General features: G+C 36.1%; 1 protein-coding gene across 2 annotated transcripts in view; it reads left to right on the top strand.

The window, feature by feature from the left end:
* The window catches only part of RELN (reelin), a 498553-nt gene that overhangs the window by 326235 nt on the left and 146450 nt on the right, over window positions 1-25868 (top strand). For both annotated transcript variants that reach the window (XR_012014160.1, XM_072791484.1), the window contains exons 13-20: window positions 1392-1504; window positions 3056-3264; window positions 4336-4464; window positions 5568-5677; window positions 9529-9595; window positions 13511-13744; window positions 14409-14570; window positions 18942-19178. Coding sequence is in view for 1 of the 2 variants with exons in the window: in XM_072791484.1 (XP_072647585.1) it covers window positions 1392-1504; window positions 3056-3264; window positions 4336-4464; window positions 5568-5677; window positions 9529-9595; window positions 13511-13744; window positions 14409-14570; window positions 18942-19178 (1261 nt within the window). In the remaining variant the exon portion in view is untranslated. The remainder of the gene's footprint in view (window positions 1-1391; window positions 1505-3055; window positions 3265-4335; window positions 4465-5567; window positions 5678-9528; window positions 9596-13510; window positions 13745-14408; window positions 14571-18941; window positions 19179-25868) is intronic.

Genomic DNA, 25868 nt, shown 5'->3' with positions numbered 1-25868 from the left:
TACTTCTATTATTATGATCTTTCTTATGCAGATTAAGTTCTAGCTTTCTTACTGAAAATATCGCGTATCAGTAATTTCTTCTGATACTTTTTCAATTACCCGGCTGAGATTGTGCTAGACATTCCTTCTCTTGCTCCCTTTCTTTCTTCCCTCCTTTCTTTCCTTATTTCTTTCTTCCTACAGATGGTGAATCTCAACTATTATCTGTTGATTTTACTAGATTAATTCTCATAAGGTAACCTTGTTTCTAGATTTTTGAGGTTATCTTACTATCACCATAGAGTATTAGCAACAGAAACTGCCTATAGATAAAAATTAACATTAATGGTGGTTACTTGAAGAAATGGAGAGGGGCTTTTTTTTTTTTTGAAAGATAGTAATAAAATTGAGAGCATTATAAATTTTGGATAGAGTATTTGCCAGGAAATCCATGTACATACCTACATTCCTGCTATTATGACTTATGCTGTTGTGAATGATAGCAGTGGGTGGGGAGAGGCTTCTAGTTAGACATGCAATCCTTTAAAATCCAGTTTTTGCAGACAGTTCATAGAAACCAGCAATAGTAAGGATTATTGGCTAAATGCAGTAATAAAAAGCATAGAAGGGTCAAGGGCTAAAAGACATACTATTGACTCAAGGCTTTTCCACCAGTTTGTTGAATGGTCTTCAGTTTCAGGTCCCTGCCCTGTTGTTCAGTTTCATCATCAGGATGATCTTAATTACCTGTGTAATGTTCCATCATATCATTTGGCTGTAAAGTAGAGTGATAGGGAATAAACTACTCTGTGTACTTTCCAACAACCAAATGAGGTAAAAAAAAAAAAAAAGTAAAAATGTAAAATGAACTGCATTTAAGATACAAATAGCTAATATGTGCTAAAATTAGTAAGGTTACTATGTGCAACACCTTAAATAATACCACTTCAGAAATAGTCGATGCAGTGAGTCACCACAGTTTTTAAAAACCATAATCAAATGGTTCTGAATTTTGGCCATTAATATTTCAAATACAAGACAGTGACAGTTTCTTAAGCAGAGCACATCTTTTTTTTGAGCACATCTTTTTTGATGTGGGTTAAAGTACAGACATGCAGCCATTGCTCATTGCAGACTATCACTTGAGCAACCTCACTATGCATATAGTTACTTTGGCCTTTTCAGATATCCAGTCTTTGATCTTTAGCATGAGATAGTTCTATCTGAACTGTCTATAAAGATAGATTAAATAAATTATAAAATTTGTTTCCTTGGGTCTGATTACTTCTATTTAGGGTCATTCTTAAACAACATCTGGGTTCTGTAATTATTTTTCAGTTCTGCAAGTTAATACCATACATGTTTATAGATGCAGTTTGGTAGCAACAACTGAAAATTTTTGTTTTGCACAGGAGGAATGTGTGACCCTGGAGATTCTCATGAAAATGATATCTCCCTGTATGCAAAGATTGAAGGAAGAAAAGAGCACATTACACTGGATACACTTTCCTATTCCTCATATAAGGTATTTATGCCAATCCATGTGCTAAACGGCCCTACCCCAGATCTCCCTTGACAAGCCAAGGTCAAAACCATGAAGACCATGCTAGGTGTAGAGGAGAACACTCTCTTTTAGAATCCCAGGAGGTTGCCAGATTTCTCTAAAAATGACATGGACATTTTAATATTCAGATTTTTTTCCTGATACAAATGAAAAAGATTTTATGAGGAAAAAGAAATTACAGCCCATTGGAGATGATAAGATGGAGCCTAGTACTCTGACAATTATTCTTGTTCCCAAGAAAGCCCTAAATGTGGCTCTAATTATGGAGCCTCATAGACTTGTTATCAAGCATAATGAGTATTTATCCAGCATTCTAGGATTCGATAAGCAGAAAAGGTTGTAGAAGTATAGATTATTGCTACTTTTGCCTCTTTTTTCTAATTATAGCCATTTTCCTTTGCCCTTTGAATTTAGAACATGTACTGGCTCTGATTATTCACTAACATTGTAAAAAATTATGTGTGATGCTTGTCATTAGGTGTAGAATTATTTTTTCTAGTAGCAGATTTCTTTGTGCCGAGACTACACTCACACATTCATGATTAGTTTGGCTTTTCTCCACATTGATGTCCATCTCAGTACTGTAAAGAGCTCAAACACAACCAGCACCTAGCATTTCATGGTTTCAGTTAGGGAGACAGGAGATAAACACTGAGGCTAGAATAGGGAACAACCAGAGAAAGTATCTAGCACACCAGAGGGTCTACGGCCACCCAAGTTATACCATTTGGGATTTCATAATGGACTAGTTTTCTACCTGTGACTAGCTAGGGTTACACCTGCTCTGGTCATCTACGTGCCTCAGACCAAATCAATTATGTAAGTTATCCTGGATCAACACATTGACACTGGCTGTTACTGCTTAGCATCCTATTTTCAGAATACCTAGTTTGGCAGTCATTATTAATACCACACAAATTCACTTTAAAAGAGGACTGATGATAAAGTATAAATATGAAGTTGCCTTTGTCTTGTGCCAAGGCATATAAAAGGGATATATATGCTCTGACAACTTTTAAAGACCTTAGACTAATTTATCTTCAGGTAGAGAGGGCCTGATTAGTCACAGAGAGTTCCACGTTATATGCAAAAGAGGAATCCTGAGTGATTGAAACAAATGCCCACTGAAGGGGTCCCTGAGTGGATCATAAGGTTAAGAATCTGACTTCAGCTCAGGTCATGATCCCGGGGTCCTGGGATGGAGCCCTGCATTGGGGTCCCCACTCAGTGGGGAGCCTGCTTCTCCCTCTCCCACCCCCACCTGTCTGTGCGCGCTCTCTCTCTCTCTCTCTCTCACTCTCTCTCTGTGTCAAATAAATAAATAAAAGTCTTTTTTAAAAAATACCCCTGAAGACCACCTCTACTACATGAAATAACAAGTGGGACATGAAGGACCTTGCCTGGCGCGCTCAATAAATGGCAGTTATATACATAGTAATTGTAAGATTGAATCTAGGAGAATTCACAGACTCAGAGCGATTATGAGTGATTCTGGTTTTGTTTGTTTTCAAGGTTCCATCTTTAGTTTCCGTCGTCATCAATCCTGAACTTCAGACTCCTGCTACCAGATTTTGTCTCAGGCAAAAAAACCACCAAGGGCATAACAGGAATGTCTGGGCTGTCGATTTTTTCCACGTCTTACCTGTTCTCCCTTCTACGATGTCTCACATGATACAGTTTTCCATTAATCTGGGATGTGGAACACATCAACCTGGTAACAGGTAGGAAGCTCTATTTTGTGTGTGAACTAATTACAAATGAACACGTTGAGGAGCTTGGCTGGCTCAGTTGGTGGAGTGTGTAACTCTTGATCTCAGGGTTGTGAGATCAAGCCCCATGCCAGCATAGAGATTCCTTAAAAAATAAAATCTTTAAAAAAAATGAATCAGAGCGACTTCTCAGTAGGTTCTCAGCTGAATTTTTAATGCAACATCCTTTTTAAAAAAATGCATACTTTCCCCCAAAGGGGAGATCTTCAATTAATATACAGAGTATGGGGATACCTGGGTGGCGCAGCGGTTTAGCGCCTGCCTTTGGCCCAGGGCGCGATCCTGGAGACCCGGGATCGAATCCCACATCAGGCTCCCGGTGCATGGAGCCTGCTTCTCCCTCTGCCTGTGTCTCTGCCTCTCTCTCTCTCTCTGTGACTATCATAAAAAAAATAAATAAAAATTAAAAAAAAATAATAATAATATACAGAGTATGATTGGATGAGTTTAAGTAGAAATGACTTCATTCTAAGAGCTTGGTCTTAGGCATCAGAAGTGTTTGCACACTCCATGGCAGCCATCCATGCTGACAGATTGCTGAGAGAGAAGAAAAACAAATAACTGGGGGAAGGAAAAAAAAAAAAAAGCCTGACCTCATGTTGGTTAGTGACCCCCTAATAATAGGCACGGAAATCAATTAGCACTTCAAGAGCTCTGACTTCTCAGTTTCACTCGAGGAAGTGTTGCTCGCCCTTTCTACGAATTTTGTGAGTCTCACATTCACGGGATGAGGTGGCGGTGTGAGACGTGGTAATTGCCTTGCCATTTCTCAAATTGAAGAGCACAAACACAAGTTCCCATTTGTTGGCTTTAAAAGATAGTTTGTTTCTCTAGCAGTGATTTAACTGTTTGCCCTTTGAAGGCTGGTCAGACTTCAGTGGAGGGGAAAACAATCATTTTGGAAACAGCATCTTAAAATTCGTTGCCCTTGCTCTGCAAATGTTTAAAGTACTTAACGAGGGGTGAGTCTTTTCATTTTCTTTTCTTTGTGTTTTTTTGTTGTGCTTGTTCTGGCGTTACCAGCATCAGCTTAGAGTTTTCCACCAACCATGGGCGTTCCTGGTCGCTCCTGCACACTGAGTGTTTACCTGAGATCTGTGCTGGACCCCACCTCCCCCACAGCACTATCTACTCCTCCGAAAACTATAGCGGGTGAGTAAATTCTCTCCGAGAGATCAGGAGATTTGAATCTGTGTTGTGACTCAAAATCAGTGAGGAAGGCTGAGATTATATTTTTTCATAATTGGTCAGGAAGTTTCCTGCTGATTTTCAGGGACATTTAGGAAGGACCTCATTTAAAAAAAAAAAAAAAAACAATAACTTCTGTAAATCTGATGCAAGACCACAATTTGTAGGGTCACTCATTCTTTGTGTACTTGGCTTTTCTATTTTGGATACATAAATTTAAATTCTGTATAGTGATTACACAGTTATTGCCCAAAGGCTTCTTGCCCAAATACTTATGGAAAGTTGCAGCATAGAGAGGTGGAAGAAAGTTAAGCCATGGAGTTGAACGAGGGTTCAAATTCTGCTTCTACCACCTACTTGAGTAGTATATCTATTCTCCAACTTTCACCTTCTTTCCACATAAATTAAGGACAGTGATATACCCCTTTGAGGGCTGTTTGGAGAATTAAAGATGACTGTGCCAGATACTTTCCACCTTACAAAATAAGTACTGGATAAACCAGTAAAAATATCTCCAAGCATGGCAAAATTAAGTTGAGAATTATTTTCTTTCTTAGCCTCTTTTTAAATGTGCATAAGATTGGGGATAGGAAAAGAAAGACAGAGAGAGAGAGAGAGAGAGAGAGGAAGGAAGGAAGGAAGGAAGGAAGGAAGGAAGGAAGGAAGGAAGGAAGGAAGGAAGGAAGGAAGGAAGGAAGGAAGGAAGGAAAAAAAAGAAAAAGTTATCAAGGCTAATACCGCTCCTGTGTCTGCACAGATGCACATCATAGAATAATATCTAAGGTCTGAGTATTGATGTAAAAATGTCTAAAAAGAATGTCTAAAAACAAACTATCACTTGCTTTTAAGAGTAAACCCATTACTCTAGTGTGATATGAATGTTTTTAGCAGTTGTGTGTCTGTCTGAAAACTCTAAACAAACTCCACAGGTGAATTTAAAGAATTTGTTACCAAACTTTAGTGCTGTCCCAAGCATACGGAAACTAGAACATTAAAGACATGTAAAATAGGTTCAAACGATGTGAAATGTAGTTTTGTGAAGCTGTTTTGTGCTAAATTTCTTGCAGGTGGAACCGAATAACGATTCCCCTTCCTAATGCAGCACTAACCAGGGACACCAGAATTCGCTGGAGACAAACGGGACCAATCCTTGGAAACATGTGGGCAATTGATAATGGTTAGTTTATGCCTGTCATAATCACATGCCATTGATGTAGAATCTTCCTGTGCTTTTGTTCGTTGGCACAGACTTAATCACATTTCTAAGTCATGGTCTTGCGATTCATTAAACGCCCTTTCTTCCCTTTCTCCTTTGCATTCCGTTAGAAGCCCAGGGATATGCACAATCAGAAAAAAAAGGCAGCAGAGTCAGCAATATTAGATGCCAGAACGTTTCAACATACATAATGTAAAAATGCGTAAAGCCCTGAAACTCAAATTCACAGCTGATGACAGGGGATATCCTAACATTTTCTTTGAATGTTTTACACAAAATTAACATAAATACTTACCATACTGCATGTATTAAAATAAGACCCATTCTTCTCTTAGTAACTACTGCAACATCTGGAATGCTTATCTTTTAGATGCAGACACCACATAAGGGAACATCATCTCTAAAATGAAACTTCTGAAGCAAAACTTCTACCTCCCTCTCAGAAAACAGTATAAGAGGAAAATTTAGATCTACATAATATATCCTATGTTATCTTTAATTTTTAAGTGCGTTGTTGATCGTTTTTGCATAACTTTAAAGCCAATTTCACTTATAACAAGTATACAGAAGAGAAGATATTTTAAGTTACTGGGGTGCATGACAATAAATTTCTTATGTTTGTTATTAATAGCCCACTCTGGTTTTTTAATAATTCTAATTACAGGCAGATTCGTAAGTTTCCTATTTTCAGAGTATATCAATTTGACTGAAGGTGCACTGTGAGGAAGTGGAAATGGAGTGAAAAGGAGGGACAAAATGTCAATCCTTAAGCAAACTTTAGTCAATTTTATAAAGTAGGAAAAGCCTACATCATTGTTTCATGCTGATTTTCCATGTTTTAATCATGTTTTTGGAGGCACCGTGGGTGGCTCAGTTGGTTAAGTGTCTCCCTTCGACTCAGGTCGTGATCTCCAAGTCCTAAGATTGAGCCCTGCATCAGGCTCCCTGCTTGGCAGGGAGTCTGCTTCTTTCTCCCTCTGTCCCTCCCCACTGCTCATCTTTTCTCCCTGTCTCTCAAATAAAAAAGTCTTTTTAAAAAAATTTTTTGCTATTTTTAAAAAAGATTTTATTTATTTATTGGAGACAGAGCACGAGTGGGGGGTGGGGAGGGGCAGAGAAGGGGAGAGAGGGATAAGCAGATGCCAAGCTGAGTGCAGAGCCTGACACGGGGCTCAATCCCACAACCCCCAGATCATGACCCCAGCTGAAACCAAAAGTCAGACACCCAACCAACTGAGCCAGCCACCCAGGTGTCCCAATCTTTTTGCTATTTTTGAATAATCAAAAAAATTGATACACATTTAATAGGATACATTCTTGAAACTCAGGAATAACTCCAGGCAAGATAATTTACTAATGAGACAATGTAAATTCTTTAAGCAGTCTATATTCAGGGAAAGACCAATAAGAGGCCCAGACTTCAAAGACCACATGAGTCATATGGACATAAACATAGTACATTTGCAAAACCATCTAAAGATTAATTTGGTAAAATGGACTTCCTTCATTGGTAGAACATGTTGTATAGCATTTGAATCACAACACCTGTTAGTTAGCTCTCAGGAATAAGTATGTGCCTCTGAACAGTAGGATATGGGTGACTCTTCCCCTGCCATCATACTTTTTAGGGGTTCTATAATGAACTTATATTACTTTGATAATAATAAAAGAAGTCAAAAAGCCAATAATAAAGCAAATGAGAAATTAAGAATGCTATGAGGCACATATAAGCCTTTGAAAAGCGTATCTAAATTTCCTAAGGAAGGCTATTACATGATGCCAAGAGGGAAAATAGAGGGATACAAAAAGTGTCCCACCATTGTGTTGTGAGTAGAATGAGAAAAGGTAAGAATATATGGAATGAGCATGCTTAGCAGTGCAGGACAAATGCAAAAATTGGGGCACAATCTCCTCAATTCTGTTACCATTCTATATGTGAGGTTTTCACAACAACAAGACCTGCTCTCTGGCTTCTTCATAAGGCAAAAAAAAATATCTTACTTCTGTTAGGTATGTTTTTCCTGCTAGTGTGTGCAGAAACTATTTTTGAAATTATCCTGAAATTCTTAGAAAAATGGAAAATCCTAGAGCAAAGTATGTTTGTTACCACTTTTAAAATTTTTCAACTTGATTAAATTAATAATAGCGATAAAGACAAATCCATCCTTTCCACACCCTTAGGGAAAAAAGCCTGTAAACTTACTCATGCTCTGAATCCCAGTGACCCCATCCTTAGCAGGAAGGGATGACAAGATTCCTAATTACATATTTTCATTGATTTGGAAAATCTTGGTTTTTTTGTTGAAATTTTTTACAATGGAAGCTTTTTGACCTATGACATGGGTACATTATAGGACAGCCCTCCAGAGTGATCCCGCAAGATGCAACGAACCACTTACAGGACTTAGAATAAATCCTACTGCAGCCATAAAATCAAGGGTGCTAGAAAAACAATCCATGAGCTTTACCAAGCTAAAGAATGAAGCCCTTTCCCGATTTCTCAGTACTTGTGCTGTTCAGTAGAGCTCCACAAGGCAGATGGGGTGGGCAGGATTCTTGACCCTAGTATCATGATGATCATAACCAGACGGTGCCAGGCAGCATCCTAAGCATGAACATTTCATTTACTCTTTCCTCCAAAGATCATTATCCCACTTTAAAGAATAGGAATGCTGAGGCTTAGACTGGATAAATCACTTATGCAGAGTTTCCTAGGTGAAATGGGAATTTGAATCCAGCGTTGTCACCTACAACCTCTCCGCCTGCTATCTGATCTCATCCTGAACCATCAGTTTCCCTCCACAAGCGTTGTTTCTGGCTTCTCTGCATCACACTTAAATCAATTGGCTCCAGAGAAGTGTTTGTAGGAGCATAGGGCACAGGGAAGTTTGTTTTAAAATGAAATTTAACTGTTTTTGACATGATTACAAGACAGAAAAAAGTGATAATGGAAGCCAAATTTGTGCCTAAAACTGAATATGTGAGGTCTTAACAACCATTGATTGCATCTCTAATTCTTCATTGGTTTTGTTCCATTTTGACACTTTTTGGTTTATTATTTTTTTATTGTACTGGTTGGTTATCAAGAGGCTTACTCTTTAATGTATTTGAGTCTGAGTATCTACCATTCAAACCATCAGGAACCCTCTTCTCATTCCAAAGATTAAAATTGAGGTTTTTAATATCATTATCAGTCAGGCCCACCATTTAGGAAAAGATCTGCATTTCAGAGAAGACTTAATTCTCAACAAGTTTTAACTCCCCATTTTAAGAAGGATAGATAAATATTTATAAAGATACGTACAATCACCTGCAATGCATTATCGATTTTTCCTAGGTAAGAATGGATGTTATAGTTTTTAAATTAAATTATTACATCTCCATTTCATGATATATCAAATTGATCCCTTGTAAATTCTTTGTTCCAACCTAAAAAAAAACTAAACTTAAAAAAAAAAAAACTAAACTTTATAGAAAGTTCAAATCAGCAGCACACTATTCCGCCTGAAATCATTTTAGCTAATGAGGCTCCATTAAGGAACCCAAATCATATGTTCCTACCTTTTTTTGCTATGAAACATCAAAGTCTTAAAAGAAGTCAGCTAAAACAATTCCAGCAGATTTGTTGCTAAGCACTTACGTTATCACACAGCATTCTGTATGTCGCCCTGAATTGCTGCATACAATATGCATGTAATGGGCTAGATTTCATGGGTGTCGCTTCACAAAATTGATTCACATGCTAATGTTGTTCTTGGCTTTTCCAGTTGTTTTGCCATTTTCTTAAATGCTGTCTTTTGCCCTGCCTGCAGTTTATATTGGTCCGTCGTGTCTCAAGTTCTGTTCCGGCAGAGGACAGTGCACTCGACATGGTTGCAAGTAAGCATTTTAAAATAATAATTATACTTCTTTTTTTGAAATGTACTTTGTATATTGAAGCCATGAGTCATTTTAACTTGTTTTAATTTCCTTTTTAAGTTTTTGAGGTCTTTTCAAGACCAAAGTAGTATTCTCCAAATGGAATTTAAGCATAATAGAATTTTAAATGTATGTTGTAAGTGGAAGTTGATGAATAAATAACATTTCTATTAAGCTAAATTGTGAGCAAATTTAGCATACCTCGAGTAAATTTGTGAACAAATTTGAATTCTTCATAGCTTGATGACTGCCTTTTCTGTCTTTGGTTACATTCTTCAGTATGCTGTTTCTCCATAAACTTACTTGTTCTAGTGTTCTTGAGCCATGTTTTAATTCCTATCGGACTTTGTAAATGAATTATGCAAATCAATACTGACCCAAGACTAAAGGAAACTAGAATGAGCCAAATTTAGCTGATTTGATAAGAAAACTCATCTTTAAATATGATTTTGCCATCTTGCTTACTTGTGAAAATCATTTGGGTCTTCAAAATGATATATAATGTATTTTACATAATGATGTTGAATATGAAGTCTGAAATTATATATAAATAGTTAATGTCTAGTCCTCACTTGAAGCATTATGTTATGTTTATAACAAGAATGGATATTCATATGTATTGTCATTCCCATATTAATATTTAATTATAAAATATCCTGAAAATTCCTGAAACCACAATCTTTGTTATACAGATAAGTTTTCAACAACTGATCATCTAGTCTGTCCCTTTTTGTCCTCCAAGCAAAAAAGAGTAATAATTAATTAATGGAGAACTCTTAAAAGAGAGTCCTATCTGAAATTATATGCATGAGGCAAGGCACTTGTCAGCACTGACATTAGAGTGTCATGTTAACTTTTTAACTATATTGCAATGAATTTAATTAACAAAGAAATCACACTGCACAATAGAAATGTTTTAAAAAGTATGAAAGAATTGAAAAGTTCCTATTCATATTTAAAAAATAAATATGCAAATCTGTGCTTTTTAATAAAACTACCAACTCCCACTCCGAAACACTGACTCATTAGATCTGGGAAGCATTATCTGGTGTTTCCTCGAGTTGTTATCTTCATCTGTCATCCGTAACCAGGCCATCCTCTCATTTAGTGCATTTCAAATAAAATTAACACAAGAACACCAGACATCTGTGTAATTCCTGAAGTTGTCCTGGAAAGTTTTGAAAACAAATTATCTAAAATGACAGCTGCTTTTATTAATGAAAATAGAAGTGCTATTTCTAAAAGACTCATCTATAATTATAATAGTTATACTTTATACTTCGTTTTTTGTGTACAGTATCCCTGTTAGCACTCGGTGGGTTTATTAAGGGAACCATCTGTGTCACTCATGAAAGCAAACAGAAATCTGAATGACAGTTTTATGCCTTCAGGCATTGTTCTTTTTTGACACTGTACATTATCTTGAATAATCCTATCCTCTTCCTCCTTCTGAGGTTTTTCAGAATATTTTCACCAGTTGGGCCTTGAGTTTTTCCCCTATTTCTGACAATGTTTTATGTAATATTCATTGGTTTTGTTCATTTGTGGCTGCACTAAACGTTTGGCTACTACATCCTTTTCCAGCAATATGTGACTTGTCAAGTAGAAGCAAAATTGCATAGAAAAGAAGTTTATATTCAATACCATTGGTTTCTTTTAAATGGATCCTTGTGTTTGGGGCTTTGTTTCTCTTCCCACTCTGCTCCCTCATCACTACTGTTATTTGCTACCAGGATACTACCTCTCCGGCTGCCTGGCACTTTCTTGCCTGTATATAATTCCCACCCAGGGTTTGTAAACTGACAACCCTTTGTCCTGATAAGCCCACCTCTGTTAGAGGTACTGGCGAGAAGGGCAGAGAGCATTACAAACCTTCCTCCATGGATGTCATCCCCGTAGCTTAACGCTAAGGCTCTTTATACTGGCATACAAGGTGACCACAATGCTACGTCTAAGGATGGGAGGATGGTACAATAGGGGATACATCTGGAGTCAGCAGAGCCTCATGCCATTCCTGAAATCTCCGACTGTGCTCCCCTACTGTTCTGCAAAACAAAGGCTGAAAATGTATTTTTTTTTACTTTTTTATTCTTTAAATATTTTATTTATTCATGAAAGACAGAGACAGAGAGAGAAAGAGGTGGAGACAGGCAGAGGGAGAAGCAGGCTCCATGCAGGGAGCCCGATGTGGGACTCGATCCCAGGACTCAGGGATCACACCCTGGGCCAAAGGCAGGCGTTCAATCACTGAGCCACGCAGGCGTCCCGCAAATGTATTTTTAAATATAAAATAAGCATTTTATCCCAATTACATAACTTTTGATTAAAAGTATACTGCCAAAAGCATTAAATGGAAACTGACTCCAATGTGAGTCATCTCTAAATGATCACCAGTTTCTCCCAATCACTGGTCCTAAGAAGACACATTTAAGATACACAGAAATGCATTTGCCCTGAAATGAGTTCTGGCAGTAGTCTTGTTGGGGGACTAATTCCAATCTGTGGCCATGGTAAACCACATTCCGTTTTCTAATATCAAAATGTGTCCTCTTTAGCTAAGTTTTTATCATTTTTGGAAACTACTTGGCTACTCACAGTGTAAGTTGGTGAGATAATATGTGAAAGAAGTTAACTGTTTGAGGCTTATTTACATGCTCCATAAATATTGGTTTTCTTTCCCACTCCCATCCCTAATGCCAAACAACTTTCAAACTTCACACTGCAGTAGTTCTTGGCATTTTAGGGTCCACCTTCTTGGCAGTATGATGATGACTATAAACCTTCTCCCCCATAATATCCAGTACACAAACAATTTTGCATTGGTTCATACACTCCAATGACCCTCTGTGAGGCCAGCATAGGTGCCCATTTCAGCACTAGTGCTAGAGAAGTAGTTTTCAGAGTTATGCCATAATATCACCATAATATCACCTCATTGGTATTTCATTGCTTTATAAAATGCTTGTTTCAGATTTTAGGAGGTTTTGAATACTTATATGAGAACCCCTCACCCTACTTCAAAAAAGACACCAATTTAACTTTATAATGGGTGACATAGTATATATAATATACTAAGAAATAGTGCAGTAAAAATAAAGAATTTAAAACTGATTCCTAATGAGTAAGTGCCTTAAAATATAGGAAGTTTCTGATGTTCAACTATTGAATTATCTGTGGTGAATTTTCTAATATAAATACAGTAGGAGGCAAGTTGTGTGGGGTGTGTTCTGTTTTGTTTTTCTTTTTCTTGAAGCACTATTATTTGGGATTCCAAGGTGAGCAGCACAGTTCTACTAAGAACATCTATCCAGGTCAAGGTGTTCACATTCCCTTTAATCTAAGTTTGAAATAAAGATAGATTTCTTTTCCAGTCTTTTCCAGATATTTCAAATAATTTCTATCACCAACATAATGTGTATTTTTACATTTGTTCTTAGAGGAAATTTATTCTAGATATCTTAGGAAGTATTTTACTTATGTTTTTCTTACAAATTTAATGAACATAATTATGAATAAAATTGGATACATAATATGCCTTTAACAAAGATTTTAAATTGGAAAAAAATAAAAATAAATAAATTGGAAATGTGGGAAATATAGATGCAGATATATTGCTGGCATTGGATAAAGATGAGTGCTGAATTATTGTTTTAACCACAGCTTTATATAGCAGGTCTGTGCAGACTGCATTTTTCTGGAATATTTGCAGTCAACGCCCTTATCAAGTCTTCAGATTCATTGTTTTCCAAAGACTAATGAGCCTTGCTTACCATTCAGTCAAATCCTGGCCTCTAGACTTCCTCCTCCCTGAATTAGATTCAAGACTCTCTGAAAAGACCAACAGCTTAAAATTTTATTTTATGGTATCTCTTTCAGGTGTGACCCTGGATTTTCTGGCCCAGCCTGTGAGATGGCATCCCAGACATTCCCAATGTTTATTTCTGAAAGCTTTGGCAGTTCCAGGCTCTCCTCCTACCATAACTTTTACTCTATCCGTGGTGCTGAAGTCAGCTTTGGTTGTGGTGTCTTGGCCAGTGGTAAGGCCCTGGTTTTCAACAAGGATGGGAGGCGTCAGCTAATTACATCTTTCCTTGACAGCTCACAGTCCAGGTGAGTTAAGGCAGGGTGGAATACATATAGAAACCAGATGCTAATGATTGAATTGAGATCTCTTTATTTCCCATTTCTTCCCTTTTTTGTTGATATATGCACCTTTCAAGATGAGAGGGAGATTACAGTTAGTTTATACAGGGTTAATTTGCCCTAGTTTTTAATAAATTAAAAGACATACTGATGACTTTAAGATACTAATGACTGACTAGGTTTTTAAACACATGAAATGTTAGCATCAAAACTGTGTTCTTAGGCCAAGGGCTAGTTAATTATTTATGTAGTTTTATTTATTTGACAGCTTGCAGAGGCTGATTAGATTTAGTCTACATCTTCCCTTCCCCCAGTGCCTAATAAATAATGCAGGAAGGGAATGATTGGCATTTTAAGTGTATATACACAACTACATAGTATACAAGTATGTATAAATATACACTTATATTTTTATGGACATATCTTCATATAAACATGCATTGACCTCATCTTCTACACATATTCATACATCTCATAGTGAAATTACTTACATTTTATAAAAGAGAGATGAATGGAAACATCCAGCTTTTGAGTAGTTCATTTAAATTTGTTTAGAAATCTTTAAAGCCAGAATGAACATTATGATTAAAAATTTTTGTGCACACGCTAATTACAGATAATTCATGTCTAGGTTTCTGCAGTTCACATTGAGGCTGGGGAGCAAGTCTGTTCTGAGCACATGCAGAGCCCCTGACCAGCCTGGTGAAGGAGTTTTATTGCATTATTCTTATGATAATGGGATAACTTGGAAACTCTTGGAGCACTATTCATATCTCAACTATCATGAGCCCAGGTATGTTGGAAAACATTTGGAAAAATGATTAGAGTGATATCTCCTTCCTGGGGAAATAATCATTCAACTGGTATAAGATTCAAGATATTTTTCTATTGAGAGATGATGACAGAGATTGATGCGAGTTGCAATAAAAAAAAACTAGCAAGTCACATTCTTCTATTTCATTTGTCATACTGATTTCTGATATTTGAAGAAATTCATTCTCATATTTTGAGATGTACATCTAAGAGAAATATCTTGATGCCCAGGAAATAGAAGAATAGTTAATACTATTATCCTTATGTAACTCAACTGCAGCCTGTTAGATGCGATTTTTATATGGCACTAAATTATAAGTGCTGTTAACAAGTATTTGTTATCAATATATTGTAATGTTATAACAAATTATATGAGATAATAATTAATAAACTCTGATGACTGGTATGTATTTAAAATTTGCATGTAATGTGATTAAGTAATGAGTACAGATAAATTTTTCTAGCATGTATAGCATCCCTGGCAAAGATGGAGTGTGAAGATTCACTTAAAGTCCTTTCTTCAGGCCACTTCTGTTTTTCTTTACCTTATACATTCACAATCTATAGTTGTGATTGTGAGTTTGAAGTTTTTCTTGAAGCAGAGCCATCCTTCAATGTTCACAGAATAGTAATCACCCTTAGTGGTACAATTTCAGAAATGTCCAGAGGGTCCTCTCCTCTTCTAGAACACTCTTGACCTGCTCACTGAAATTCATTTAAAAATTGCAGAATAGGAAAATTAAAATACCTTTAAAAAAGGTAACACTGTGGCCACATTCACAGTCGGTAAAGAACTAATATCATTTGCCTTTCTGGAAGAACATTTGATCATGGGGAAATATGAAAAAAAGTGAGGGCTTTAGGCTCTCGGTTTGCACTGGCACCAAGGAAAAAAGACAGGGGCACTGATGATAGACTTCATATATTTAAAAATGTTGCCTACAGCAGTCCCTACATTTACGTGTTTATAAGGAAATGAGAACTTCTATTTTCATAGAAAATAAAGTAGGATGTAACAGAAATAATAGTTAACAATGGTTATGAGTTAAAATTACCTACCTTATAAAATTTTAAGAAGACATCAGATGTGTCAAATATTTTCCCTGTAAAGGTAAATGAAAGACTAAGCTCAACTTTCTGACTCAGTAGACACCTGTGAATACCAAAGAAACATTTCATAGAATCTCCATAGTAAATATTAGAAGAAAATTAAATGAAAATCAAGCTGATCATAATAATGGTGAAAGCAGGAAGAAACTATCACTGTCCTAAGTTAACTTGGCCTAAAACACATTTTTTTCTAACCAGGATGGACAGCTCCAAAATTCAATAATCAATCTTTATCATGAAATTTAATTAATCTTTGTTGATATGAAAAATAATTACACATTTAATGTGCTATTGCAAAGGTGCATTTAATCTTGCCTGCCATTTGACAGCAACATTTTTCTTCTAAGCAGAATCCACATGGCTATTCAGCTCTAGGTGTGTACATAGCTTGAAAGATTAAGATCAAGTGGAGACTTTTTTTTTAAAGAGAACATGGTGGAGGCATCAAGAACACTTCTTTATTTTCCGTGCATGCACCTCTTTCCATGAGACCCTTCCTCCATCCTCCTCTTTCTTACAAATATTAATAAAAGGTGACACAGCAGAAGTAGAATTTGATAAATTATGTTTTATATGATAAATAATACAAACCATATAAGTTCTTCATAGGAAAGTTTATATCTTGATGCCTTTAGCCATTTGCTGTATTTTCTTGAGTATAAATTGCTGCCTGTAATTGCTGTCAATTCCATATTGTCCCTTTTGGCCTTCGCTGTTCAAAAATGAAGTATGATCCATAAATTAGATATGCAAGTTAGCTAACCGCTATTACTCCTGGCTGATTCCTAATAATTTGTTTGCCTGTGAGTCACTCAGTAAATAAAAGAACTCTCTCTGTTCGCTATTTATAAGATGTAAAGCCTGTACATTTATCTAAGCTAATCTTTTAATTCAAACTAACTAGAATGTCGAGTGCTAATTGGTATTTTTAATGTAAAACCTTATATCACTGCTGAAAATAAAATTATTCTAGATTTGTCTTAATTATAGGGCTTGTTTCCTATTTTAAAATTATCATAAGGCCTATTTTTATTTTATTTTTGTTTTGATGATGAGAAATGTCTGAGCTTAGTATCTACCCCAAAAGGAAGATTGATAACAGAAAGTTGACCCAAGTCCCTGGGGTCTCATCCAGGAATATTGGGATCAAATGGTTCCATAGCTATTCTAACCGACCACTGCAGCGTGTACAGAGTAATGGAAGCAGAGATTCCCACCCCACTGCACATACGAAGTAAATGTGAAGAGCACAGACTCTACAGCTATGCTGCCTAGATCCAGCTCCGGGCATTGTTACCTAAAAGCCACTTAACGTTAGGGAGAATATTTCACCTTTTTGTGCCTCAGTATTCAGATTTCTGTTGGGGTACACTGACAATATGTACCTCATTTATGCAGTAAGAAGTTGTGTTTTTGCATGTGCCAGATACTGTTCTAGGTGCTAAGACACAATAGTGTTTCTGACTTTGCCATAAGGGTATTATCCCAACTTCACAGATGAAGATGCTAAGGAGCATAGAAATTGAGTACCTTCCCTGCAGCTGTGAGGTTATTAACTATTAGGTGTCAGAGTGGAGACTTTAACCCAAGAGTCTGATTACAGACCCATAGTTTAACGCCTCTGTGAAGGAAAATATTCGTCATTTCAATTACTGTTTTCACACATACATATACATGCACTAAAATAAAGGAAAATGACCTTTGAAGTTGCCTAAGAAATTCTGCTTTTCAGTTGTTATTTTTTTTTTTTTCAGTTGTTATTTTTAAATTATATTTATTTTCATCAGAGAGAATAGTAACTGCTTTTAAAATTATTAAAATAAAGGAAAATTATAATATTCTAGTAACACAATGAGCAAATTAAATTATTAAAATTAATGCATAATGTTTTCATCATTGAGCCAGTTTAAGTACAGTTTGTTTTATTTCTTTAAATATTTGATATGTTAACATAAATATTTTATTTGATTTTTTAGTAAATACTTAAAACTTAAAGTGAAAATTACTAAAATAATTTAACCAAATTTTACTCTTCTAATAAATGTACATTATAAAATAATGTACATTTGTATAAATGTATAAAAATTCAGAGATTTAAAGTGTTTAAAACCGTAAGTATTTCAAAGTATTTAAACACCATAAATGTTATTGCTGTGTCTTTTTAATTTAAGGAGTGTTTTAAAATTTATATTTCTGTAATTGAATAATGATTTTCCATTATTTAAAAAGTATGTTTTCTTACATTGCAAAAAAATTCTGCCAGTTTTTTTACTGGTAGTTTGTGTAATTATTAGTGATGAAAATCATGTCATCCTACCCCATATCTTCACATACAAGTTATTTAAAGAGAAAAGAGATATTATTTTTTAGTAAGTCTACATATATAAAAATATATATTTCCAAGATGTGATTTGACATTTTTTACACAATAACTAAGAATAAACATAATACAAACATGAAAATCAGTCTAATTTCTAATTAAACCCAGCCTTAGACATTTAAATTTTTAAATAATTTGTTTCTAAGCTATCCAACTAGTCCCCTGTCTTAGGGAGCTTTCCTTTGCTCACTGGGAAAGAGTCAGTCCCTTTAGTATGTGTTTACTGGGAACACCTCTCCTGGCGTTTAATTGTACATTGATGGAGACAAATGTTCCATTTGCCATTTGCTTCATATCTCACCTTGTGTATGGATGTGAGCAGCATGGTACTGTGATTTATGGAGCTTTCAAGGAGATGTCGTTGCAGTGGCAATTAATGTATGGTTCCTGCTGCTGTGTACAGTAATTGCTCCTGGAAATTAGATATTATTCTTAATTTTCTTCCCCATTTGTCACATACAAGTTTGTTGTCATAGCCACCATGACACAGCAAGTCACCTCATACACTGTGCTAAGCTCATGGGAATTAGGAAGTGCCACAGTTCCAATCAGCCTCAAACTGTAATATGTGTAACAAATGCCCAAGATCCTTTTTCAGACTAAGACAAATCCTGCCCCTTTGACAACTGTGTTTTATTGAGTCAGCTTTTCTGAAAGCAGATGAATGAAAGCAGTCACATTTTGGGATGTGTTTAGAAGACTTTGGGACAGACAAGAAAGTGGAAATCTCAGAACAATGTTTATAATAGTGGAGAACTATTTTTTTGAGTGTTGTACCTTAGGGAAAAAAATATTCTGCGGTGAATGTTTGTATTTTAAATATCAATCTGAAGTTTTACTTTTTACTTTTTTTTTCTTTAGAATCATCTCTGTAGAGTTACCAGATGATGCAAGACAGTTTGGAATTCAGTTCAGATGGTGGCAACCATATCATTCTTCCCAGGGAGAAGATGTATGGGCCATTGATGAGATTATCATGACATCTGTCCTTTTCAACAGCATTAGCCTTGACTTTACCAATCTTGTGGAGGTCACTCAATCTCTAGGATTCTACCTTGGAAATGTTCAGCCATACTGTAGCCATGACTGGACACTTTGGTAAGAATTTAGTTTCTGTTGTTGTTGTTGTTATGATTTGCATTAAGGTTTGGAACACAAGAATGATCTTCTAGTCCATCCAGCACTTAGTCATTTGCTGACAAATACTTACTGAATATGAACCACCTCAAAAGTCAAGTAAGATATCTTGGGAAGAAGGACTGGAGACAAAATACTGATAGATTTAAATAAATATAAAATTTCACCATTGTTACTAATCTCAAATTTTTATTTCCCACTGTTACATATAAAAACCTTCTTCAAAAAGTGTTAATAACTAGAGTAACTAATACGTTGTCCTTTCATGGAGACCCATCATGATTATGGTAAAATGTGAAATCACTCTAATGACTATTTTAATAAAACTTGTCATAAGTAGTTCTGTTTTAGTGCTGTCTTACATAAAGCCCAGGAAGTTTTTTCATCACTAATTTATTAATAACTAAGATCTACTTTTAAACCCATCTTATTAAGCAATATTGGATCACTGACTCATATAGTTAATGTTGTTGGGGTTTCAAGATTGTGGACTATCCAAGCCAAGATCTTAGATTTGTGGTCAAATGCAAACTTCATTATACAATAAACAGTAAATAAATAGTTTAAGACTGTGATTAAGTCCAGGGAGGGAGGGAGTGAATGTCAGGAAGAGAAGCCAAGAGTTGTGCAGAGGCCAGATCCTGTAGAGCTTTTAGGCCCAGTAACTCTAGATTAAAACTCAGGTCTGCATCATTCAAAACTCACAGCCCTCACCAGTGTGCATATTGCCCCTCTCTGGGTTCCTTTAGGGCTTTAAACATAATTGAGGAATAATATTCTAAGAGAGTTTTACTTTCTATGGAGTCATGGTCAGACCAATTTAATTTCTCCAGACGAATCTCACCAAAAGCTATTCACTGCAGTTGTCTCCAGAGAGCATATCATAAATGACCCATCAGTGACCTTATCATAATTAGAGGTAAATTTTACACACCATTGCACAGAAAATTACCTTTGATGGGAATTGTGCATGGACATCACATCTCACACACAGCAGGCTAAATTCTAGCATCAAAATGACAGCTAATGGAATGGAAGTACAGCTGGTCACTTTTGCTGCAAGCACTGTTGAACTAGATAGAATGAAATTTCTATATAGCAAAGTATGAAAGGTTATACTGTGTTTTCTATTTGATAGCCTCCCTCAGATGCTTGTTTTTATGGAAATTCTTTCTTAGTCCTAGAGCCTTCAAAGAAGACAAAGGAGTGAGGCAAAATAAGAAGATGCAAAGATGTAAACCACAATGAGATTTCTTAGAATTATATGCTTCTAAAAATTTAAATTGACCTGAACTAATAGTAATTCAAGTTGGCTGTATATCATAAACTATATCCCCCAAGATTCATGTAGTAGGTTTTTTTCCCCAGCAATTTTAATACAACAAAGAGTCATATCACGAATGCAAGTCCTGTTATCATGTTTATTTTCATAAATAGTTAACATCTGCTCAAATAAACTCCAAAGTTGCTGAGCATTTTCATTTAACACTTGGATTGAATACATGATAACAGCAGTTTAATTTCTGTGCTTTGATCAAAACCCTAAGAACAATATCCTTTCACACAAGTCTGATGAATATTCTTAACCCACCACTGCTTTAATTGGTGGAGATACATTTACTTTGTGAAAATACAATGACAGTAATTATAGAAAACCATAAGAAAATATAAATAATTGTACAATCCCCATGGGTACCTTCGGCAGCACCGTGGGAGTTTTATTAACAACCACATGTGAGCAATCAGTTTTGACTTTCTGATCTTCTCTGTAATGGAAAGGAGTCGTCTTGGTTATGAAACAACAGCGTATACTCTGGCGGTGATAATGAGACTAGAGAAATACATTAACTACTTTAATAAGGACATGAAAAATTCCCGGTGCTCATTAAAATGAAGCAACATGGAAGATCTCAAACTGTTCTCATTTTCTTAGCCAATGAGTCAGAATAAAACTCCTTTTCATGACATTGTTTTCTCTCTGCTGCTGTTGAAGAATATATTGTTCAAGTTCAATGTGAACTCACTTTGGCAATGTTTTTCAGAAATACTTGTTACAATATTGAAATTCAAGTGATGGTATTGACCAGCTATTTATCCTAACCACCTAGTCCAAAATGAGTTATTTGTTTTCTATGTAAAACCTTTGGAGTGTATTATCTTATTAAGTAAACATTATTTGAGCATGTTCAAGTATGTAGCCTCTGCCCTTCAGTGACCTTGCTTCTCTCAAGGGAAATTTTGATATGTATACATGTTCCATACAAATGGCTGGTGTTAAATTAATTATTATTGGGTTTTCCCAGCTGTGAGTTCATTTGGTTCTCATTTTCTAAGTCATGACTTTCCATGTGCATGGATTGTTGTTGCTGAGTGTTCTCCAGGGAGAACTTGGACAATTGCTTTTTCATTAGAAGAATTACAGTCAATATGCTGTAAATCATTTTACAGTGTGTCACCATAGAGCACTTTTTTCCATAGAGAAATGAATTGCTGTTAATTATTTGTAGTACTTTCCTTTCTTCCATGCTCAGTATCTGATATCAGAACCTCTATCTGCTTTATATTCTAGAAATAGTCTTTAAAATATCATACATATATTTTAAGATCACTAAGGGAATAATTTAATTAAGATTTGTTAAAGACGGGAATCCCTGAGTGGCGCAGCGGTTTGGCGCCTGCCTTTGGCCCAGGGCACGATCCTGGAGACCCGGGATCGAATCCCACATCGGGCTCCCGGTGCATGGAGGCTTCTCCCTCTGCCTGTGTCTCTGCCTCTCTCTCTCTCTCCCTCTCTGTGACTATCATAAATAAATAAAAATTAAAAAAAAAAAGATTTGTTAAAGACTATCCAATTAATACTATTAGTGACAATACCGAGGGACAATGACATTCCTCTGTATTATCAAATAGACTAGCAAGGTATACAGGTAGTAACGACATTGCTGTCATACAGATGAGGTTTTAGTTTCAAAATGTATACAACTGTGAGGGATGGTTGTTACAGCATATTAGAATTGGCATTTGGTTTTAGTAGCAGAGGTAAGGAGTTTTCCAGACAAGCAAAAGCTGAGGGAGTTCAGAGCGCCTAGCTGGCTCAGTTGGTATGGCATGTGACTCTTGATCTCACGGTCGTGATTTCAAGCCCCATGTTGGGTGATCTTGGGAGACTACTTAAAAAAGAAAAGCTGGCCAGGCTGTGATGGCTGAGTCGTTAAGGCACTGGACTCGAAAAAAGAAAAGCTGAAGGAGTCACTTCTCTCCCTCTCTCTCAAATAAATATTTTTTTTTAAAAAACCTAGTGTGAAGATTAAAAGACAAAATTAGTAAAAAATAACTATAACTACAATAATTTGTTAATGTAATTTGTTAATGGATATACAAGATAAAAAAAGATGTAAATTGTAACATCAAGAACATTAAATGTGAGTAGAGAGAGTAAAAACTGTGGAGCTTTATAGTATACATTCAAACCAAAGTTATCAGCTTCAAGTACAAATACACTCTTACAAATATATGATGTTTTATGTAAGCCTATGGTACTAACAAAACAAAAATCTATAGTAAATACACAAAAGATAAAGAGAAAGGAATCTAAGCATACCACTACAGAAAATTACCAAATCACAAAAGAAAAGAAGGGAAAAAATGAACCAATGAATTAAAAACACCTAGAAAACAATTAACAAATGGCCATAGTTAGTTCATACTTATCAATAATTACCTTAAATGTAAATAGACCAAGTACTCCAACCAAATGACATTAGGGGCTGGACGTATAAAAGAAATAAAACCCAACTACATGCTGCCTACAAGAGACTCATTTTAGCTACTTAGGACCACACACAACCTGAAAGTTAAAGGATGGAAAAGATATTCCAGACAGATGAAAGCCAAAAGAAAGTAGAGTTAGCTATTGCTTATATCAGACAAAATACACTTTAGGGGAAAAACGGTAACAAGAAATCAAGAAGGTCACTATGTAATGATTAAGGGGTTAATCCAACAAGTGGATATAACATTGGCAAATACGTATGCACCCAACATAGGCGGGCCTAAATGTATAAAATAAATATTAACAGACTTGAAGGAAGAAATAGACAATGCAATAATAATAGAGGACTTCAGTAATACTTTTTCAACACTGGATAGAGCATCCAAACAGAATATCAATACGAAAATATTACTTAAAAGTCACACTAGCCTAGATGGACTTAACAGATATTTACAGGACATTCCGTCCCATGCAAAGAATGCACATACAAGCACATACAAAATATTCCCAAGCACATACAAAATATTCTCCAAGATAGATCATATGCTAGGCCACAAAACAGGTCTTAAAAATTTTAAGAAGACTGAAGTCATATCAAGCAACTTTTCCTATTACAATCATATGACATTAGAAATCAATTACAAGGAGAAAATTAGAAAATTCATAAATGCAGAGATTAAACAATCAATGGGTCAAGAAAATTTTTAAAAATTCAAAAAAATCTTGGGACAAATGAAAATCGAATTAGAGCATGCCAAAAATGTATGGAATGTTGCAAAAAGCAATGCAGAAAAAGAAGTTCATAACAATAAATGCCTACATTAAGAAACAAGAAGGATCTCAAGTAAACAACTTAACTTACACTTTAAAGAAGTAAAAAAGGGGCGCCCAGGTGGCTCATCGGTTTGCGCCGCCTTCGGCCCAGGGCCTGATCCTGGGGACCTGGGATCGAGTCCCAACGTTGGGCTCCCTGCATGGAGCCTGCTTCTCTGACCTCTTGCTTTCTCTCTCTGTGTGTTTCTCATGAATAAAAATAAAATCTTTAAAAAATAAAAAAAAATGAAGAAGTAAAAAAGGAAAAGCTAAGTGCAAAGTTAGCAGAATGAAGGAAAGAAAAAGATCAGAGCAGAAATAAATAAAATAGAGATTAAAAAGTATGAAAGTTGGGCAACCTGGCTGGCTCAGCGGTTTAGCGCTGCCTTCAGCCCAGGGCCTGATCCTGGAGACCCGGGATCGAGTCCCAGGTCAGGCTCCCTGCATGGAGCCTGCTTCTTCCTCTGCCTGTGTCTCTGCCTCTCTCTCTCTCTCTTTCTCTCTCTCTCTCTGGTCTCTCACGAAAAAATAAATAAAATCTTTTTTTAAAAAGTAGGAAAGTCAATCAGTGAAAGTAAGAGTGGGGTTTTAAAGATTTTATTTATTTATTAGAGAGAGCGTGAACAAGGGGTGAGGCAGAGGGGGAGGGACAAGCAGTCTCCCCACTGAGCAGGGAGTCCAATTTAGGTCTTAATCCCACAGTCTTGGAATCAACCTCAACCAGCTGAGCCACCCAGGTGCCCTGTAAGAGTGATTTTTTTTTTTGAACAGGTAAACAAAATGGGCAAACCTTTAGGTAGACTCACAAAAAAAAACAAAAAACAAAAAAACACCCTCAAAATCAGAAATGAAAGAGGAGACATTACAACTGATACTATAGAAATACAAAGGATTGTAAGAGTACTGTGAACAATTATCATGGTGATCATTTTACTATATATACATATATCAAATCATTATGTTGTATACCTAAAACTAATACAGTTGTATATGCCAATTATATCTCAGTAAAACTGGCAAAAATTAAAGTTAAAAAAGATGGAAAAAAGAAAGCTATAGTTTTTCTCTTTAGTCATGCTTGAGAAAAAGCAGATTTAATTTTTTTTTTTAATTTTTATTTATTTATGATAGTCACAGAGAGAGAGAGAGAGAGAGGCAGAGACACAGGCAGAGGGAGAAGCAGGCTCCATGCACCGGGAGCCCGACGTGGGACTCGATCCCGGGTCTCCAGGATCGCGCCCTGGGCCAAAGGCAGGCGCCAAACCACTGCGCCACCCAGGGATCCCCGAGAAAAAGCAGATTTAATTAAAAGGTTTCAAAATCAATGAGATGTAGAAATGTTGAAAGTTTTCCTAGACTTTCATGGATGTTAAAATCAAAGGTACTCATTCCTTGTTATGTGTAATTTTTTTTTAATGAAAACTCTCTTTTCTTTATACAAATAAATCAACAGCATACATCATGTTAGGGTCAGTTTTTAGAAAGAGAAATTTCCTAAAGTTTGTCATGAAGTGGAGAGAAAATAAAAGAGCAACACGCAAGAAGTAAAGTAAGCTGTGAATGACAACAGGCATGAGAAAAAAAAAGGGTAATGTTAGTGTTGTGATGGGAAGATTCAGGAAGGCTAGTTTTTCATACCAGCTCCAGGTGGCCTGGTCAGCCCTAGAGTTGCAGAAAGATAGAGGTCGTAAAGAGGGAGAACAGCTACAGAGTGAGTGTCCCATGTAATGCAGTCCTCATGAGCCTAATTTTTTTTTTGATGTGTTGAAAATTTTATTAATGTTCAGTTTAAAAAGCTTAACACCTGTGATATGTTAAGACATATCTTTAAAAAGCCTTTAGAGTTTGGGCCTTGGTTCAGAAGTTGTGGGGGCCTTGGTGTTTCTTGTTGTTGTTAAGTGGTTTAAGAATTCATGATTTTGCTCTAGGGCTGGTAATACTGTGTCACTTTCTTCTCCCTCACAGAAATGGTGCTCAATGGGCAGCCCAGGTGGCTCAGTGGTTTAGCGCTTTCAGCCCAGGGCATGATCCTGGAGTCCCGGGATCAAGTCCCACGTCAGGCTCCC

The sequence above is a fragment of the Canis lupus genome, chromosome 21, assembly GCF_048164855.1.
Source record: "Canis lupus baileyi chromosome 21, mCanLup2.hap1, whole genome shotgun sequence".
NCBI classification, from domain to species: Eukaryota; Metazoa; Chordata; class Mammalia; order Carnivora; family Canidae; genus Canis; species Canis lupus.
Note: the sequence above shows the minus strand (reverse complement) of the source record. Positions and strands in the feature narration are given on the sequence as shown.